A 14,975-nucleotide genomic window follows, 5' to 3' on the forward strand; every position below is an offset into this window, starting at 1 on the left:
TGAAAGACACACACACACACACCCACAGCAATTGATTTATTATACTAACCAGAGACAGTTCCATTAGGCAGTAAACAATAAGATGGGTGTGTGTGATTTTTAAAAGGTCAAAGAGATGCCTCTGCTTATCTGGAGCATTTGTCCATTCATGTTATCACAAATAGCTAGATTAGTGTTAACCAGCGACAGCAGACACCTGCATGGCAGATGTTTTGGTAGTGAGCAGCCCCACTTGAGTTAGAAGTTCAGAACGAGAAAGTGTAGGCCATATAGAAATAATTACACTCAAATTGAAAAATCATAAAATCTAAATAATGACCATTTTTTATTATCCTAATCGAGATGTAGATATCGAGATGAGGATTACATTTCACATTCCAGTGTTCAAACTTGTAAAAAAAGGCTGCATGAGATTTCTGTTAATGTAACTGGCAATGTCTGCTTTGCATGTAAAGCTGGGAGCCACTTGTGGCTCTAACGCAGTTCCACCTCCCACACTGTCTAAACATCAGCTATGCGGATGTTGGCTAAAGCAGATCTGACTGAATCGGATCCTTAGTGTATGAATCAGATTGAAAGGCAGTTTATTCAGACTGTCAGATCTACTTAGCATTGTACTTCAAATCATGCACAGTGACATTATCTAAAATGTGTTTGTTTTTCCAATTGGTCTATTACCAATGTAAAATGCAGCATTTTCCTCCCTGGCGAAATCATCTATATACGAGATCCCAAGGGGCTGCACTGGCGTCTCCCCGATCCCTCGTAAGACATTCCCCAGGAACACATAGATCCACATGGAGAGGTTGGATTCTCCTTCACAACCTACTGGGAAGGGGGAGAGAGAGAATAGTTACAGCACTGTTTGTGTGTGTGTGTGCGCGCATATGCGTGTGTATCCATGAGTACATTTTTGTGTGCGTACAGTTGTGGGTTTGTGTTTGCGTGGTGGCATGCATGTACATGAGCATGTGTGCGTGTGTTTAGGTGACACACCTGTCCCTGTGCTTGGTGTCTTAGAAAGCGGGTCACCCGAAGCTAGCGCGGCGGGTGACAACAGACGCGCTGGACATGGAGAGAGGTTATTGGTTGAATTCACTGACGATCGGATTGATGTTTCGAACTTATAGCTGCGTACAAAACACCAATGCGACTGTTTAGCGAAGGGAGGGGAGAAAGCACCACGTTATACAGTTAGAGAGGACAGAGACAAAGCAGAACAGGAGTGCAATGAAACATTTAGGAATCAACGTTTTATACATTGAAGTACATCATGTTATACGCAATACTTAACGATAGGAAGAAGCTTTCCTGGCTTCCGCTGTAAAATACAAAACAATTGGCGACTGAATGTGTTTTTTGGAAAAACATCCCACAGCTGTAAAAATGCATATAGTAAAACTTCTCTTGTCATTCAGTAAAAAGAGACTCCATACATCGCAGCATATATTCTTTAAGATTCACTATGTTCCCATCTTGTGGGAGGGATTAAACATTCTGACTGATCAAACTTTCATGACCAAGCCAAGCTAATGAGAACACATGATAACACACACAACCATGCGTCTTCCCACAAACGACAGTATACAACATAGAAAATATGTACAAAATACAGTATATTAGCATATCACTACAGAGTCACAGTGATATCTGTCCTTTCCCAGACTTTATCCAAACACACAGAAATATAGAGCATTCGGAAAGTATTCAGAACCCTTGACCTTTTCCACATTACGTCACAGCCTTATTCCAAGTGGATTAAATACATTTTTCCCCCATCAATCTACACACAATAACCCATAATGACAAAGGAAAAACAGGTTTTTATAAATCTTTGCAAATGTATATAAAAAAAATAATAACATTCACATAGTATTCAGACCATTTGCTTTGAGATTCGAAATTGAACTCAGGTGAATCCTGTTTCCATTGATCATCCTTGATATGTTTCTACAACTTGATTGGAGTACACCTGTGCTAAATTCAATTGATTGGACGTGATTTGGAAAGGCACACACCTGTCTATATACAGTGGCTTGTGAAAATGTTCACCCTCTAAGCATTTTTCCTATTTTGTTGCCTGGAATTAAAATGTATCATTTGATTTACACAACATGCCTCCCACTTTGTAGAAGCAAAATCTTTTTTATTGTGAAACAAACAAAAAGACAAAAAAAATGAAATCTTAAGCGTGCATAACTATTCACCCCCCCAAAATCAATACTTTATAGAGCCACCTTTTGCAGCAATTACAGCTGCTAGTCTCTTGGGGGTATGTCCCTATAAGCTTGGCACATCTAGCCACTGGGATTTTGCCCATTCTTCAAGGCAAAACTGCTCCAGCTCCTTCTAGTTGGATGTGTTCAGCTGGTGTACAGCAATCTTTAAGTCATACCACAGACTCTCAATTGCATTGAGGTCTGGGCTTTGACTAGGCCATTCCAAGACATTTAAATATTTGCCCTTAAACCACTTGAGTGTTGCTTTAGCAGTATGCTTAGGGTTATTCCTAAAACCTTGTCTCTGGAAGACTGAAACAGGTTTCCCCTCAAGATTTTCCCAGTATTTAGCGCCATCCAAAATTCCTTCATTTCTGACCAGTTTCCCAGTCCCTGACAATGAAAAACATCCCCACAGCATGATGCTGCCACCACCATGATAATGTTCTCGGGGTGATGAGAGGTGTTGGGTTGCGCCAGACATAACGTTTTCCTTGATGGCCAAAAAGCTCAATTTTAGTCTCATCTGACCAGAGTACCTTCTTCCATATGTTTGGGGAGCCTCCCACATGTCTTTTGGCAAAAACACCAAACATGTTTGCTTATTTCTTTTTTAATGCAATGGCTTTTTTCTGGCCACTCTTCCATATAGCCCAGCTCTGTGGAGTGTACGTGGTCCTATGGACAGATACTCCAATCTCCGTTGTGGAGCTTTGCAGCTCCTTCAGGGTTATCTTTGGTCTCTTTGTTGCCTCTCTGATTAATGCCCTCCTTGCCTGGTTCGAGAGTTTTGGTGGGAGTCCCTCTCTTGGAAGGTTTGTTGTGGTGCCATATTCTTTCCATTTTTTAATAATGGATTTAAAAATGGTGCTCTGTGGGATGTTCAAAGTTTCAGATTTTTTTATAACATAACCCTGATCTGTACTTCTCCACAAGTTTGTCCCTGACTTGTTTGGAGAGCTCCTTGGTCGTCATATTTCCCCTTGCTTGGTGGTGCCCCTTGCTTAGTGGTGTTGCAGACTCTGGGGCCTTTCAGAACAGGTTTATATATACCGAGATCATGTGACACTTAAATAAAGTCCACCTGTGTCCAATATAACAAATGATGTGACTTCTGAAGGTAATTGGTTGCACCAGATCTTATTTAGGGGCTTCATAGCAAAGGGGGTGAATACATATGCAAGTAACACTTTTCCATTTTTAAATGTTTTTATTTTATTTATTATTATAATTTTTTTTCACTTCACCAATTTGGACTATTTTGTGTATGTCCATTACATGAAATCCAAATAAAAATCTACTTAAATTACAGGTTGTAATGCAACCAAATAGTAAAAACGCTAAGGGGGATGAATACTTTTGCAAGGCACTGTAAGGTCCCACAGTTGACAGTGCATGTCAGAGCAAAAAACAAGCCATGAGGTCAAAGGAATTGTCCGTAGAGCTCAGAGACAGGATTGTGTCGAGGCACAGATCTGGGGAAGGGTACCAAAACAAGAATACAGTGGCCTCCATCGTTCTTAAATAGAAGTTTCGAACAACCAAGACTCTTCCTAGAGCTGGCCGCCCGTGACCAAGAACCGATGGTCATTCTGATAGAGCACCAGAGTTCCTCTGTGGAGATGGGAGAACCTTCCAGAAGGACAACTATCTCTGCAGCACTCCACCAAACCAGGCCTTTATGGTAGAGTGGCCAGACAGAAGCCACTCCTCAGTAAAAGTTACATGACTGCCCGCTTGGAGTTTACCAAAAGGAAATGAAAGACTCTCAGACCATGAGAAACAAGATTCTCTAGTCTGATGAAACCATGATTTAACTCTTTGGCCTGAATGCCAAGTGTCACGTCTGGAGGAAACCTGGCACCATCCCTACGGTGAAGCATGGTGTTGGCAACATCATGCTGTGGAATGTTTTTCAGCAGCAGGGCCTGGGAGACTAGTCAGGATCAAGGGAAAGATGAACAGACAAAGTACAGAGAGATCCTTGATGAAAACCTGCTCCAGATCGCTCAGGGTCTGGGGCGAAGGTTAACCTTCCAACAGGACAACGACCCTAAGCCCACACCCAAGACAACGCAGGAGTGGCTTCGGGACATGTCTCTGAATGTCCTTGAGTTGACCAGACAGAGCTCGGACTTGAACCCAATAAAACATATCTGGAGAGACCTGAAATAGCTGTGCAGCGACGCTTCCCATCCAATTTGACATAGCTTGAGAGGATCTGCAGAGGAGAATGGGAGAAACTCCCCAAATACAGGTGTGGCAAGCTTTTAGCGTCATACCCAAAAAGACTCGAGGCTTTAATCGCTTCCAAAGGTGATTCAACAAAGTACTGAGTAAAGGGTCTGAATACTATGTAAATGTGATATTTCCGTTTTTCATTTTTATTATACATTTGCAAAAATTCCTAAAAACTTGTTTAAAATAAAAAATAAAAATGTAAAGTCTGAATACTTTTTGAATGCACTTTAGACTGACATTTCCCTTAAACACAGGATAACTGGAAACGTGATTCATTCTAGAGTACACACACATGCACACACTTATACACATATTCAGATAAGCTTTAGTTTACTGTACCACAAGTGCATTCAGAAAAGCATTTCACTAGACCCACAATAACATCTGCTAAATATGTGTACGTGATAACATTTTATTTGAAAAGGAAGCTGGAAACGCAAGCATTGTAAGTTAATCCTCCTTCAAAATAAAAGTCAGTAAAACCTCACCGTCCGATGAGGAAGTGTGGCAGAGCGATGATGAATGTTCCCATGGCCATCAGTACACAGCCCATGGCTATGATCTTGGGCCGATGCAGCTTTGCACCAAAGTAACTCACAAATGCTATCACCAACAGGTTACCTGGTAGGGCGACAGACAGACAGACCAGACACAGAATTTGACTGTTCTTAGCTGCCATTTAAATTCTCAAATTGACAAATCTGATGAATCGAGATTCAATTTAGAAATTTCAAAAGTGAAATGTATTTTCAAATAGAGTTATTCTAGTTACAACTCTATTTGGATTCCGTTCCTGAATGGATTCTTAAATTGTCGAGTTGACATGGAACTCCAGCTCTGACACAATGGTCTGCTTCGATTTATTCACAATCACAATGCCTAATTCCTCTAAATGATGTACAGTTGAAGTCGGAAGTTTACATACACTGAGGTTGGAGTCATTAAAACTCATTTTTCAACCACTCCACAAATTTCTTGTTAACAAACTATAGCTTTGGCAAGTCGGTTAGGACATCTACTTTGTGCATGACACAAAGTAGTGCATGACAAACTTTGACACAAAGTAGTGCATGACATTTTTCTACTTTGTGCATGACACATAATTTTTCCAACAATTGTATACAGACAGATTATTTCACTTATAATTCACTGTATCACAATTCCAGTGGGTCAGAAGTTTACATACACTAAGTTGACTGTCTTTAAACAGCTTGGAAAATTCCCAAAAATTATGTAATGGCTTTAGAAGCTTCTGATAGGCTAATTGACATCATTTGAGTCAATTGGAGGTGTACCTGTGGATGTATTTCAAGGCCTACCTTCAAACTCAGTGCCTCTTTGCTTGACATCATGGGAAAATCAAAAGAAAAACCAATTATACCTCAGGAAAACAAATTATAGACCGCCACAAGTCTGGTTCATCCTTGGGAGCAATTTCCAAATGCCTGAAGGTACCACGTTCATCTGTACAAATAACAGTACGCAAGTATAAACACCATGGGACCACGCAGCCGTCATACCGCTCAGGAAGGAGATGTGTGTCTCCTAGAGATTAACCTACTTTCGTGCGAAAAGTGCAAATCAATCCCAGAACAACTGCAAAGGACCTTGTGAAGATGCTGGAGGAAACGGGTACAAAAGTATCTATTCCACAGTAAAACGAGTCCTATATCGACATAACCTGAAAGGCCGCTCAGCAAGGAAGAAGTCACTGCTCTAAAACCGCCATAAAAAAGCCAGACAAAGGTTTTCAACTGCACATGGGGACAAAGATCGTACGTTTTGGAGAAATGTCCCCTAGTCTGATGAAACAAAAATATAACTGTTTGGCAATAATGAGCATCGTTATGTTTGGAGGAAAAAGCAGGAGGCTTGCAAGCAGAACAACACCATCCCAACCGTGAAGCACGGGGTGGCAGCATCATGCACTTCACAAAATAGATGGCTTCATGAGAAAGGAAAATTATGTGGATATATTGAAGCAACATCTCAAGATATCAGTCAGGAAGTTAAAGCTTGATCGCAAACGGGTCTTCCAAATAGACAATGACCCCAAGCATACTTCCAAAGTTGTGGCAAAATGGCTTAAGGACAAGAAAGTCAAGGTATTGGAGTGGCCATCACAAAGCCCTGACCTCAATCAAAAAAAAACATTTTGGACAGAACTGAAAAGGCGTGTGCGAGCAAGGAGAACAACAAACCTGACTCAGTTACACCAGCTCTGTCAGGAGGAATGAGCCAAAATTCACTCAACTTATTGTGGGAAGCTTGTGGAAGGCTACCCGAAACGTTTGACCCAAGTTAAACAATTTAAAGGCAATGCTACCAAATACGAATTGAGTGTATGTAAACTTCTCACACACTGGGAATGTGATGAAAGAAATAAAGGCTGAAATAATTAATTCTCTCTACTATTTTTCTGACATTTCACATTCTTAAAATAAAGTGGTGATCCTAACTGACCTAAAACAGGGAATTCTTACTAGGATTAAATGTCAGGAATTATGAAAAACTGAGTTTAAATGTATTTGGCTAAGGTGTATGTAAACTTCCGACTTCAACTGTAAGTGTGTTGCCATGGTGAGTTACAACATAGTGGCACTGTTGGTTTCATAATTCCCACTACAGAGTGATTCCTCACGAAACGCAGAAAGAAGGACATATTGTTGACATATATTTGAAATTTGTATCTAAAAACATAATTGAGAAATAATGAATCAAACTTGTTATATTTTTAGCCTCCCTTAAGACTCCATAATGTCTCATCTGTAGGTGCTACAAAGCAAAAATTGGTGTCATATGAAGTTTTACCGCTTGCTCTGTAATATGAGTAGTATTTTGATTTCAATAACAACAAATTTTTTCAATAATATATTAAAATAGAAAAATATGAACATGTATTTTCCGAATGAACTGCCAATGTATTTGGCAAATGTTTCAATATATTGTTGTAAATAATATATACAGTTCATTCGGAATGAATTCAGACCCCTTGAATTTTTCCACATTTTGTTACGTTACAGCCTTATTCTAATATTGATTACATGTTTGTTTTTCCTTCATCAAACTACACACATGTATTAATGCATTAAAAAGCAAATGTATTAAAAATAAAAAACTGAAATATCACATTTACATAAGTATTCAGCGTCAAGTCTTGTTGGGTATGACGCTACAAGCTTAGCACACCTGTATTTGGGGAGTTTCTCCCATTCTTCTCTGCAGATCTTCTCAAGTCCTGTCGGGTTGGATGGTTGAGCGTTGCTGCACAGCTATTTTCAGGTCTCTCCAGAGATGTTCGATTGGGTTCAAGTCCGGGCTCTGGCTGGGCCACTCAAGGACATTCAAAGACTTGTCTTAAAGCCACTCCTGAATTGTCTTGGCTGTGTGGTTATGGTCGTTGTCCTGTTGGAATGTGAACCTTTGCCCCAGTCTTAGGTCCTGAGCACTATGTAGCAGGTTTTCAACAAGGATCTCTCTGTACTTTGCCTCGATCCTGACTAATCTTCCAGTCCCTGCCGCTGAAAAACATCCCCACAACATGATACTGCCACCACCATGCTTCAGCGTAGGGACGGTGCCAGGTTTCCTCCAGACGTGACGCTTGGCATTCAGGCCAAAGAGTTCACGCATGGTTTCATCAGACCAGAGAATCTTGTCATTAGGTGTCGTTTGTCTACCTCCAAGCAGGCTGTCATGTGTCTTTTACTGAGGAGTGGCTTCTGTCTGGCCACTCTACCATAAAGGCGTGATTGATGGAGTACTGCCGAGATGGTTGTCCTTCTGGAAGCTTCTCCCATCTCCACAGAGGAACTCTAAAGCACTATCAGAGTGACAATTGGGTTCTTGGTCACCTCCCTGACCATGGCCCTTTTCCCGCTATTGCTCAGTTTGGCCGGGCGGCCAGCTCTAGGAAGAGTGGTGGTTCCAAACTTCTTCCACTTAAGGGGCGGCAGGTAGCCTAATGGTTAGAGTGTTGGGCTAGTAACCAAAAGGTTGCTAGATCAAATCCCTGAGCTGACAAGGTAAAAAGAACTGTTTTCACTTTTGATTATGGGGTATTGTGTGTAGATTGCTCAGGATTTAAAAAAAACGTAATCCATTTTAGAATAAGGCTGTAACGTAACAACATTTTGGAAAACGTAAAGGTGTCTATTGGTATATCAAAGTTCCAGAGTTGGATCTCTGCTAGTTTTAAAGTTATAGCCCATTTAATACAGAGAAATTGGCATAGTAGGCAACATAACCAATCACAACCCTCCTTTCACTTATATCATTGCACTTCCTGCAAATCACCAGAAGGTGACCATTTGGAATCCATTTTCACATTCCCTCCGTTGGTAATGCTTACAAATTGGATCATAAGAAAAGAAGAACCCTCCAAATCGAATGACCGAATTGAATTACTGTGCCGTGGCCTGGATAGAGAGAGAGAGAGGAGAGCGGGGGGTTGGGGTAGAGTGAGAGAGAGAGAGTGAGAGAGAGGGGAGGGGGTGTGTGTGAGAGAGAGAGAGAGAAAAAGAGGGGGGGAAGTTGATAGAGGAGAGAGAGGGAAAGTTAGGGAAAGAAAGAGCGAGAGAGTTATAAACTTAGAGAGAGAGAAAATTGGGTAGTGGAGGAGAGCAGTGGGCAATAAAGACTTTAATGAGGTAAAACAAAAGCAGCCATTTCATGATTGAACCAATTGTTGTTTTTCAAGGATGGAGGGATGACGTCCATTCCTTAAGAACCTCCATCAGCTCTCATTATTAAGAGGAGTGAGTAGGCTATTCTCCCAGTGTGCTGGGTTTGGAAAGTCCCACTTCAGAAACCTGTTGTAGAATGTCTAAACTTCTGAACTCCTGAAATAACTGTTCTCTGACTAAGGCCAACCTAGCACTAGGAAATACCAGATAGTTAATCATTTTCGCCTAAAATGACATACCCAAATCTAACTGTCTGTAGCTCAGGACCTGAAGCAGGAACTCTGGAACTTTGATATACCCATAGACACCTTTACGTTTTCCAAATATGCATATTCTTGATACCATTTGAAAGGAAACACTTTAAAGTTTGTGGAAATGTTAAATTAATGTAGGAAAATGTAACACATTAGATCTGGTAAAAGATAATACAAAGAAAAAAACATGCGTTTCTTTTATTTTTTTGGTACAATCATCTTTGAAACGCAAGAGAAAGGCCAATATATGACTTAGGAATCTAGGTGCAATTTAGATTTTGGCCATTAGATAGCAGCAGTGTATGTGCAAAATTTTAGACTGATCCAATGAACCTTTGCATTTCTGTTAGAAATGTTGTATCAAGACTGCACAAATGTGCCTGATTTCCTTGTTATTTACAACCTCATGCTAATCGCATTAGCCTACATTAGCTCAAATGTCCCGCGGGAGACCAACCAATCCTGTAGAGGCTATTAAAGAGTCATTGTCATTAGTTCAAAATATTGCTTACGGAAAATAACTATTTTTTTTGTGCTGAGAGCTATTATGCTGAAAAAAAACTTGTGTGTTGTATTTTCCTTCATTTACTTAGAATACTGTGTGGACTAGAATAACTGCTTTGTTTGTTACTAAGGGTTTACCAAAAGGGATACGTCTCTATGATTTGAGCACTTCAAGAGGCACAGAGTACATCCTGCTATTAGAGAGTTGTTAAATACCGAAAGGCCTTCGAGGCTAGTCTATGGAGCTCTACTGAGTTGCTTCAGCACTTTTATCTCTCCCTGTGGTTGGGGGCACTGGAGCCATGACAAGAGGCACACATCGCATCCTGGTTTCCGTCTACTCTATACAGAAAGGCCCTTGAGGTGAGCTGAAGGGTGGGACTAAAAATATTTATTTTTAACTTAGCAGAAAAAGAAACGTCCCTTTTTCAGGACCCTGTCTTACAAAGATAATTAGTAAAAATCCAAATAACTTCACAGATCTTCATTGTAAAGGGTTTAAACACTGCTTCCCATGCTTGTTCAATGAACCATAAACAATTAATGAACATGCACCTGTGGAACGGTTGTTAAGACACTAACAGCTTACAGACGGTAGGCAATTAAGGTCACAGTTATGAAAACTTAGGACACTAAAGAGGCATTTCAACTGAACCTGAAAAACACCAAAAGAAAGAAGATGCCCAGGGTCCCTGCTCATCTGCGTGAATAATATAATTTATATGTTTAAAGATAATGAGTAAATAATTCTACCCTGAAAATAGGGATTATAGTTAAAAACACACACACACACACGTTTGGAATTTTTATTTGAATTAAACACGTGAATTATTTTGATAAAGGAATGTTCTGGGAACCTGGGATACAACATGTAGAAAATGTTTGACAGTTTTTCTTTAATTTGTCTAATAGAGTAAGAAACACTTCTTTGAAAGGCTGGTATGACTTTTGACCTCTTTCATGGCTTTCCTGTGTGGTCTGATCAGCCTCACGGGAAGGCCATTTGGATAATGAATTTAAGATCATTTGTAATACTGATTTTAAGGTAATTTGTGTAATTGGTAATTATGATGGAGTTTATAGTTCTTTGACATATTTGTAATTTGAACCAATGAGAAGAAAGAAAAGGGCATAGCCTTTGACTGAGGGTAGGCTTCCTTAAGTCTATTTTCCTATGACCATAAGAGTACAATATTTTTTCTTCGTGGAGTTTTTCATAGTAGTGATTTTGATCTGATTATGTCATTTGAAATGTTATTTCATCTTTTGACCTGTAGTATTTTTATACATTACCTAGCTAAGTTTTACTCTCCCTTGGGTAATCAGCTGTTGTTGTATGCAGTGTAAGAAATTTAACACAACAAGGCTGTGAAATTGATATAATAGTATTATTATATTTTGTTGTTGAACAAGGTTATAAAGTTAGCAAGAATAAGTTTAATAATGGTAGACTTATGTTAAGTATTTAGGACATTTTTTGTCACGACTTCCACTGAAGGTGGCTCCTCTCCCTGGTCGGGCGGTGCTCGGTGGTCGTCGTCGCCGGCCTACTAGCTGCCACCGATCCATTTTTCCTTTTCGTTTGTGTCTGTCTGTTTTTGGTTACACCTGTATCCTATTAGTTAATTCCGGTGGGTTTATTAACCTCCGCTGCCTGCTAGTCTTTGTGCAGGATTATTTGCTGTGTTTGCTCTGTTAGGGGTGCGTGTTTGCGCCACAGGGTTTTTTTTCTCACAGTCGTTGTACCGCTGGTACTGTATTAGGAGTAGAGGTTTCTCCTCTGTGTGTTTCGTGATTTTCCCTATGTGTGGCGACTTCGTTGGGGTGTGTTTCCCCACCTGTTGTTGTTGGATTGGGACTTTATAATAAAGACTGTGCCACTGGAAATTCCTTTCTCTCCTGCTCCTGACGCCTGCACCTACCTCTTCTTAGGAGGCACCTAACATATTCTGAGCCAACAGGACAGGGATATATGACATCTGTGGTGATTCAGGAGCATTGAGGGTATCGAGATAAACTTGATCAACCTGGTAATAATCTTAGAGATTACTACCATTGACATGTTGAATTTTCTAAATATCCATGAGTGCAGACAGGGAGACAATATTTGGAAACAACCCATATTTGATACTGACTGTTATAAGAAAGAGCAACAGACAGATAGTAGAAAAGGCAGATGGAGAAGGGCTCCCCCGCCCTATGCTGAGCCCTAAGGTGACCTTGATGGTTTGGGAGTATTAGGAGGAGGAGGAGGAGGAGGAGGAGGAGGGGGGGAAGGAAGTGAGCAAGATAGAGAGAGAGCAGAAGGAATTTGAGGAGAATGAGAGGGAGAGACTGGGAGTGAGGAGCAGGAGACCTGGAGTGTTACGAAGGTTAGAATCTCATAATAATCCAGGATTGAGAGAAGATAGAAGTGACACAGAATAGTTAGATGACGATGAGAAGATACCCCAATTCCCACTCATAACCTTACCCAACCCCAGAGCTGGGGACGGAAAATAACCAGACACGATAGAAGTCTATAGTGCATGGACACAGAGGAATGTAGCAAGGGCATTAGAAGGACTCGCACATCCTAAAACAGGAATAGAGGGATTCAGAAGAGATTTGGTACAAGGATAAGTTGCCCATACTACCTAAGTCATTGTTTAGATACAGTGAGGCAAAAAAGTATTTAGTCAGCCACCAATTGTGCACGTTCTCCCACTTAAAAAAGATGAGAGAGGCCTGTAATTTTCATCAAAGGTACACTTCAACTATGACAGAAAAAATGAGAGAAAAAAAATCCAGAAAATCACATTGTAGTTTTTATGAATTTATTTGCAAATTATGGTGGAAAATAAGTATAAAGGTTAATCTGGGTAAAAAGGAAGTGAGAGTAGAGCAAGGAAAGGATGTCTCAGGTGAGTTCTATGTAGACCAAATGGGGTCTCTGACCCCTTGGCAGTCTAGAACTATGGGCCTTTATGGAAGATATCTGTGCAGGTCCCCGTGTAATTCATGGAATCAGGTCATAGCTCATACAGAGAGAGAAGGCTATGTAAATTCACACACCCAATATGGAAACAGATTGAGTATAGTAAAGGTGAGGGTTTTTGACTGTGCACCGGAGCAAGGGAAGTATTGCATAAAGGTACGAAGTACCATTAGAAATATAAAGAAAGAGGATCTCGGGTTATGGTATGTTAGTTTTGACCAGGTTTTGGTCGACACTACGGTACCATTTTAGAGCCGGTGATAGTTCTACGGCCAGTCAGAGTCCAAGCAGTTCCCCTGACAAAACGGATGTAGTCATCCAGAGCCAAGGACTGGTGCGGATAGTTCAGACGAAAGATCTTAAGGAATTGATTGAGGTGGAGACTGGGTTTGGGGATTCCAACCTATGGTTGGAATGGATTCAGTATACAGCTAGATCAGTAGCTAAAGAATAATGTTATGCCTGCGCCACAGTCAAACCTCAGTTGACAACCATCCCCTTTCCACTCAATGGAATTAATTCAGCCAGGGGAATGGCCTGTATGGTAAAGCTGTTCATGAAGGCAGGGAAGCCAGACAATGACAATTGCACTGATCTGCATTATCTGTATCCCCATGTGCACATTACATCCAGACTTCCCCCTTTCACAGTTGCAGGAGGAAACCATTATTGTATGGCTCGATACAACACACACGGACGGAACGTAGGGGAAGTAAGAACATGCAATAGAACAGAGAATGTTACAACCTACGAGACAATGAGGGACCTGACTGGTAGGTTGAGTTCCGAGGACTTTAGTAAGATAAAAAGGCCTAGAGCGGATGTCTGATGGTTGTGTGGAGGTATGAAGCTGTGGCCTAACCTGCCTACAAATCGGACCGGTATTTGTGCATTAGTACAGTTAGGCATGCCCTTCACCCTTATCAGACAAAGACCTAGTGCCAAGAGAGATAAGGAGTGCTCCGTCAGGGTCCTTTGACAATAGAGTTTAAATTGATAGCATTGGGGTTCCAAGGGGGTGCCTGATGAGTTCAAAGCTAAAAAATCAGATATTGGCTGGATTGGAATCAAGCATCTTCTGGTGGTCAACTCTCAATACAAATGTAGATTGGATAAATTATATCTACTATAACCAACAGTGTTTCATCAACTATACTAGAGATGCGATAAAAGGGTTAGCAGATGTTGGGGAATAATCAGGATTGGTTGGTAACATAGGTAAGATGTTTTATATTCATCATATGTTTGTAAATTACTTCTCATCAGAATGTTATTTTTGTATAATACTGTGGCGGGGTTGCAGTATCTGTTCTATGTCAAGACTAAGTTGCTTGGGCCGGAGAGAGGGGAGAGGTCAAGCGTGTATCTCTTGGCTCCACAATGTCTGTGTGCCAGTCAGTGTGTCTCTGTGATCTTGTCAAGATAGGATGGATTTGATATATGCCTGTTTATGGTTCTGAGTTTGAGAAAATAACATAGTTTAGGAGACAAAGCTGAACAATAAATTATGCCTATGCTGTCTGGCTATGTGTGTCTTTTGCTATTAAAGGATCTCAGCTGCAATGTGTAAGGGACTCTCAGAGAATTAATTGATAGACACTGAATTGATCTGAGAGTCACAGGGTTGTGATAGATCTCATATAATTAAAGATGGACTTTGTGATAACTAACTCTGACTTGTGTGTGGTTTGCTCTCATGATTTGGTAAATAGAGGAAATTTCCATGACACAGAACAAACAGCTGCAACTAGTATGATGGTAAGGCAGAATAGAATAGCATTGGATATGCTACTGGCTGAGAAGGGAGGGGTGTGTGTGATATTCGGATCAGAATGTTGTACTTTTATCCCCGATAACACAGCACCAGACGGATCAGTGACCAAGGCCCTAGCTGGTTTAACCACGTTAGCTTACGAATTAGCAGAGAACTCTGGGGTGGATAATTCTCTAACAAATTGTTTTGACAGTATGTTTGGGAAATGGAAAAATGTCATAATCACTGTGTTGTGGGCAACCTTCACCTGTATGACTGTGTTGGAATTATGTGGCTGTTGTTTGATTCCGTATATGCAAGGTCTCGTTTCCAAGACTCTGG

General features: G+C 40.7%; 1 protein-coding gene across 2 annotated transcripts in view; it reads right to left on the minus strand.

The window, feature by feature from the left end:
- LOC139392656 (solute carrier organic anion transporter family member 1C1-like) overlaps positions 1 to 14,975 on the minus strand; it is a 58,681-nt gene that overhangs the window by 15,704 nt on the left and 28,002 nt on the right. Inside the window, exons 4-6 of one of the 2 annotated variants that reach the window (XM_071140796.1) lie at positions 4,949 to 5,081; positions 997 to 1,130; positions 679 to 828 (exon numbers count right to left, since the gene is read on the minus strand). In XM_071140796.1, the coding sequence (XP_070996897.1) occupies positions 679 to 828; positions 997 to 1,130; positions 4,949 to 5,081 (417 nt within the window). The remainder of the gene's footprint in view (positions 1 to 678; positions 829 to 996; positions 1,131 to 4,948; positions 5,082 to 14,975) is intronic. The other variant, XM_071140797.1, reaches the window with a different exon arrangement.

This window comes from Oncorhynchus clarkii, chromosome 33 (genome assembly GCF_045791955.1).
Source record: "Oncorhynchus clarkii lewisi isolate Uvic-CL-2024 chromosome 33, UVic_Ocla_1.0, whole genome shotgun sequence".
In the NCBI taxonomy this organism is placed as follows: domain Eukaryota; kingdom Metazoa; phylum Chordata; class Actinopteri; order Salmoniformes; family Salmonidae; genus Oncorhynchus; species Oncorhynchus clarkii.